This window comes from Psittacula echo (genome assembly GCF_963264785.1).
Source record: "Psittacula echo genome assembly, chromosome: 5".
Lineage (NCBI taxonomy): Eukaryota > Metazoa > Chordata > Aves > Psittaciformes > Psittacidae > Psittacula > Psittacula echo.
In genome coordinates, this window is record NC_137739.1 from 18,984,173 (window position 1) to 18,990,172 (window position 6,000).

The 6,000-nt window shown below is 42.0% G+C and overlaps 1 protein-coding gene across 1 annotated transcript in view; it reads right to left on the reverse strand.

Annotated features, from left to right (window-relative positions):
- Positions 1-5,529, reverse strand: part of IFT140 (intraflagellar transport 140) — a gene marked incomplete at its 5' end in the record, with an annotated part of 75,959 nt that extends 70,430 nt beyond the window's left edge. The window contains 2 exons of the mRNA XM_080619783.1: positions 3,914-4,135; positions 5,383-5,529. Of these exons, the coding sequence (XP_080475909.1) occupies positions 3,914-4,135; positions 5,383-5,529 (369 nt within the window). The remainder of the gene's footprint in view (positions 1-3,913; positions 4,136-5,382) is intronic.
- Positions 5,530-6,000: the final 471 nt, after the last annotated feature.

Below are 6,000 nucleotides of genomic sequence, written 5' to 3' on the forward strand. Positions count from 1 at the left end.
AGCCACACAAGGTGCAGGTGAGGCCTTCCAAGGTAATATATCCTTTGCCTAAGAATCAAAGTTCTAACTTCTTCTCAGCAGTGAGATGATAATATTTATACCACTCAAAACTGTTTATTAAGTGCAATGCTGCTTCTTACAATTTAAAGAATGTGCATCCAGAAAAAAGCAGTGAGTCATAGTAGTAGGTAACTCTACTTTGAAAGGCACAGAGGTACCCATCTGTTTGCCTGATCCAATCTTATGGGAGATGTGTTGCCTACCAGGGGCTCGAAGCAGGGATGTGGCTGAGAGGCTGCCTGGTCTAGTAAGCCCTCCTGACTACTACCCACTTCTGGAGGTACATGTGGGTGCTAGTGATATAGACAGCAGTAGCCTGGAAAGCATCAAGAAGGACTATAGAGCCCTGGGAAAGGTAGTGAGGGGCTCTGAAAGTTCATGGCCTGTTGGCTCCTCCTCTCACTTTTCCCACAGCTTTAAATGTCACCAAATTCCAGTGACCCCGATTAAGAACACCTGCACCATTTATAAGCTGGAGGAAAAGCCTGCAGCTTTATAAAACTGCTGTCACCCACCTGACTCCTGTGTATTAATTCCTGTCCTCACTTGCCTCTTCTGTATCTCTGCAATTCCTGTGCTGCTCTTCACCTCTGTAGCTTTTCCTCTCCCATTCCTCCTCCAGCCCTCTATGGCAGGGCTCTGCCAAGGCATGCTGGGAGCTTGCAGGCTCCCTCACACATAGAGACTGGCCAGGGCCTGAGGTGTGCCTGGGTGCCTTGAGAGAGGCCACTGCAGGAAAGTAAAGCCCCACAGCAGCATGGTGGGAATAGAGATGGGAGCATGTCCCAGATCCGTGCTGGAATGAGAACAAGCACTTAGCTCCAACAGAGCTGCCCAGGACAACTCTGGTAAATGGGGCCATCGTCTATTCCATCTGTCCCCTGGGGGTGTCTGCTTGGGCTTGGGTGTGAGAGCTCTCATAGAGGACACATAGCCACTGCAGGTGGGGGCACAGAGCTATGGCTTGGCAGCCATGCCTAGCCATGTCTCATATCTTGGGCTGCATCCAAAGGAACATGGCCAGCAGGTCAAGCGAGGTGATTCTGCCCCTCTATTCTGCCCTGATGAGCCCCCACCTGGAGTACTGCATCCAGCTCTGGAGTCCTCAGTACAAGAAAGACATGAACCTGTTGGAAAGGGTCCAAAGAAGGGCCACAAAGTGATCAGAGGGATGGAACACCTCTCCTCTGAGGAAGGGTTGACAGAATTTGGTCTTTTAACCTTGCAGCTCTTAAAAAAGGCCCATAAGAAAAATGGAGAGACACTTTTTAGCAGGACCTGTTGTGACACGATGAGGGCTGATGGTTTTAAACTAGAAGAGGGGATAGTCAGGCTGAATAAGAAAGTTTTTACAATGAGGGTGGTAAAACACTGGCACAGGTTGCCTCGGGAGGTAGTGGATGCACCATCCTTGAAGACATTCAAGGTCAAGCTGGATGTGGTTCTGGGCAACCTGATCTAGATGAAGATGTCCCTGCTCATTGCAGGCAGATTGCACTACATGACCTTTGAAGGTCCCTTCCAATCCAAACCATTCCATGATTCTATGATTCTGTGACCTTCCTTCCATTCCATTCTAGATGTCCCATCCTGTATCTAGATTAGCCTAGCTGCAAACTCAATTCTGAGTTCAAAGCACTTGAGACTGAAAATAAAAAAGCTCACTATCTCTTCTGAGTGTGACAGGTTACAGAAAAGATGCTGAACTGGTCTGTTTTCAATTGGTATTTTTTCAAAAGGACAAAGAATATTGACCTCACCATCTACATGGGTCCATTCCCATATACATATATATACACTTATTAGTGTATATAAATATATAAAGGGGGAGTGTCACGAGGATGGAGCCAGGCTCTTCTCAGTGGCAAACAATGATAGGACAAGGGGTAATGGGTATAAACTGGAACACAAGAGGTTCCACTTAAACTTGAGAAGAAACTTCTTCTCAGTGAGGGTGACGGAACACTGGGACAGGCTGCCCAGGGAGGTTGTGGAGTCTGCTTCTCTGGAGACATTCAAAACCCGCCTGGACACATTCCTGTGTAACCTCATCTGGGTGTTCCTGCTCCGGCAGGGGGATTGGACTAGATGATCTTTTGAGGTCCCTTCCAATCTCTAACATACTGTGATACTGTGATTCCAACTTGAGATATTCTGTGATTCTATCCTGTATCTTCCCAGTCATTCTTAACAACCCAAAGCTTTAGCTTCTTGTTATATAGGCTATTTGCCTTATAAATAGGCTTTCATTACAGAAAGCACCCAGATCCTTAGGATTCTTTTGTGTGATTGAAACCTGGAAGTCATCCATGTTATTTGTTACTTAGAACACAAATCAAGAGTTTCTGATTTTCACAGCATCCTATTCCAACTTTAAGGAGTTATTTCCAAATAATTTTCTTGCAACTCAGGATTTATGATGACTGAATGTTCTCAGCTGAGCACTTGCAGTTATGAAGTCCCAGTGAAGTTCAAACAGAAACCAAATCAGCACCCAAATATTTATCTTCTTTCTAAGCCTATACCTCTAATATGAGCAGGATATGATGCCAGCAGTACTCACCTAATGAAAATTTCCTGAATATCAACCTTCATGGGAAACACTTTAAAATTAAAAGCTATTGTTTTTACACAGGAAATGAAACATAGCTGCACACCAGACCATGGTACAACACTGAGTGGGCCACACAAGGGATGGGCAGAGGGATCACCCTGGAGCTAGGCATAGGCTGCTGAACCAGCTATGTGCTCTGCCTCACATGCCTGGCTCTGAGCAAGCCTAATTAGCTCAAGCTGGCCACTACACCCACAGCTGTAGGCTTTTAAGGACCATGGACACCAGAGTACCTTGAGCTGTGCTCAGCTGTGTGTTTCAATGTTTGTTTGAGGGTAACACAGCTATTTTACAATAATGAACTTTGCTGGGTTCAGCTGCGCTGCTCTTCCATCTGTTGAGTTTAGTCTTTCCAACTACAGCAGTTGAAACTACATAAAATTGAAGACCATTCATGCCAACAGATGCATTGGCTTTGTTTTGTCATGTTAATATACTTGTTTAAAACCACTGCTTATTTGCCATTAATACTCTCATCATAGGAGCAGTTAGGATAAGTCAATAAAATGTTATATTTGCCTGTAAGAACAGCTATAACTGTTTTAAGATGACTTCGTTACTGTGATCTTACACCAATTAAATTAATCTGAAAAAGAAGTTTGCTTATAAATATAGGGTTAATGTAAGCTGTGGCTTACATTATAAATAAGGCCTCAGTTACCCCATCCATTAAGTAGCCTAAACCCTAATCTACTGCTCAGCATATACTTAGATATGCTTTTATTTAAAGATAAATGGATAAAACAGCAGTAAGTACTGTAGAAAAAGTTAAAACACTGGGATTTTATTTTACTCCCTAATAGTTTCTATTTGTACCTAAAGTAAAGAAATCTATCTCAGCCACAACTATCCCTTCTCATAACAATCCATTCCATAATCCATGGACTCTTCATGAGGGACTGTAGTGATAGGACAAGGGGTAACGGGTTCAAACTTAAACAGGAGAAGTTTAGGTTAGATATAAGGAAGAAATTCTTTACTGTGAGGGTGGTGAGGCGCTGGAATGGGGTGCCCAAGGAAGTTGTGAATGCTCCATCCCAGGCAGTGTTCAAGGCCAGGTTGGACAGACTCATGGGTGACATGATTTAGTGTGTAGTGTCCCTGCTCATGGCAGGGGGGTTGGAATTAGATGATCTTAAGATCCTTTCCAACCCTAACTATTCTGTGATTCTAATCCCTTCCAATCCCAGGGTTTGCAACACTGTGTTCAAACACACATTTGGCATTTCAACCACTCACCCTGTCACCAGACACAAGGCGGGTACCATTTGTGCTCCAGTTCAGGACTGTGATAGTGGCATTATGATGCGGTGGCACAGCATGGTGCTCCTTGTCTTGTTTGTTAAGTATCACGACTTCTCCTGTCTCCCAGCCTGCTGCAAGAATGGGTCTGGAAGGGTGCCAGGAAAGTGATGTGACCTGAAAGCTTCTCTCAACATGTGCATCAGACACATGTTGTCCCTGCAAATGAAAATAAAGTGCAACCTCAGTGCAATGGAAACTCAGTATGAGGGTCCTGCTAAACCTTCAGATTCACTTTCCAGTCAACAAGATATTTTTCTGTGATAAAGGACTGGCATGTAATAGAGCCTTCTGAAAGAGATATGAAGTGGCTACACAAATTCTCTTTGCAGCTATTTCACATGCATAAAAATGTGCTACAACATGTAGTACATCCACTTGAAAACCATTAATGAAAACCACAGCAGTGTTAAGTGATGGCCTCCCTCTGCTTTTCCAGGCTGTTCTTCCGTTGCAGCACATATGAGCACCTCTCACTGAGTATCAAGCTTTTACTCCTATATGATGGGTAAGAAGAGGCTTTGAGTACATTTCAAGGAAAAAACAAACTTTTGAAGAAGAATAAAGCACTTCAAAGAGGACACAGAATAATCTAATGCTTAAGCAGCTTTTAAAAGCAGACCCTCCTTTGTGCATAGTCTGCAATAAAATTTCAGGCAAATCATTTAACCTCTCTGTGCATTTATTTTTCCATTTGTAAAATTTGGATGACAATTTTTCATAATACCCTTTGAAAAGTGTACATTTTACAGACTACTTCTATAAACAGGCTGAAACATATCCAGTACATCTGCTGCTTGTAGTGCCAGTTCCCTAAATACCACTTTTTGCCTGAAAATTATGCAAGCCAAAGTCCTACACAAGCCTCTTGTGTAAAGTTTAGAGTAGGCAAAGGAAATATCTGTTTAGAGTCAAAAATCATACTAGGAAACTACCTACTCAAATGGAACAAGCTGAGTCTAGCACATCACCTCAGTCTTCAGGTGGAAGAATGATTTTCTTTTTTAATTTCTTAGTACATTTTATTCACAGGTTTTCTCTTTAAAACAAACAAACAAACAAACAAACAAAACAAAGCATGTGACCATTTTACTTGTAAGCCTGAAATTCTCATATTATGAAAAGTAAAAAGCAAATTGGTAACTATCACAAACAAGACTTAAAGTCTGTAAAAATTAAATTTCAGTAGAAAGATCAATTTATGAAGACTTTTTAATAAAATACACTTAATCAGTAGCTGATTAATCTGACAAGTCCTATATAGCATGGGACATGAGTAATAAGTAAAATTCAGAAAGAAGGATTCAAAGAGCACAAGTAAGGCTGGAAATAAATAGATTAAAAACATGAAGTTTCAAACCAGCGAAATGATATCAAGCCCAAAAGTAAAGCTGCTGCTGATTCACCTGCTCCAGGTAGATATCCACACAGCCCCCAGATGCTGTGCTGACGGAAGCCACTGCCAGGAGTGGGTGCAGGGGGTGCCATGCTATGTGAGAAGTCGACATAACTGAATCTGGAGCTTCTATTCGGTGATCCACATACACAGCCATGACAACAGAGGCTGTCACAGGCTGCAAGCCTGTACAAGGAAAACACACATGCTTAACTATATAACATACATAGTTATGCCATATTATAGCTATATGTAATATGTATAGTATATATAATAATATTTAAAAATGAGGGAAAAATAAAGCTGCAGCATCATCATGTTAATACGCATGACAGAGACATGAAAAAGGTTATAGTGGTAGTTTTAAAAACATGGAGGAACACTGAGCCTTGTAGTCTGTAGGTTCATAGTGCACATAAGATGGTACCAACCTCTCACCAGTGTCTTGTGCTGGCTTATTTCAGAGTAATAACTCAGAATTTACCAGAAAGCTGCTTCCAATTCTTCATATCCAAAGGTGTCAACTAATGTACAGACAAAGCAATTTTATGTTGTAAAGTCTCATATTCTCATATCAGGGCTTTCAAAGTAAGTTTTAACAGCTGTCACCACCTTGGAGCTTGTACTG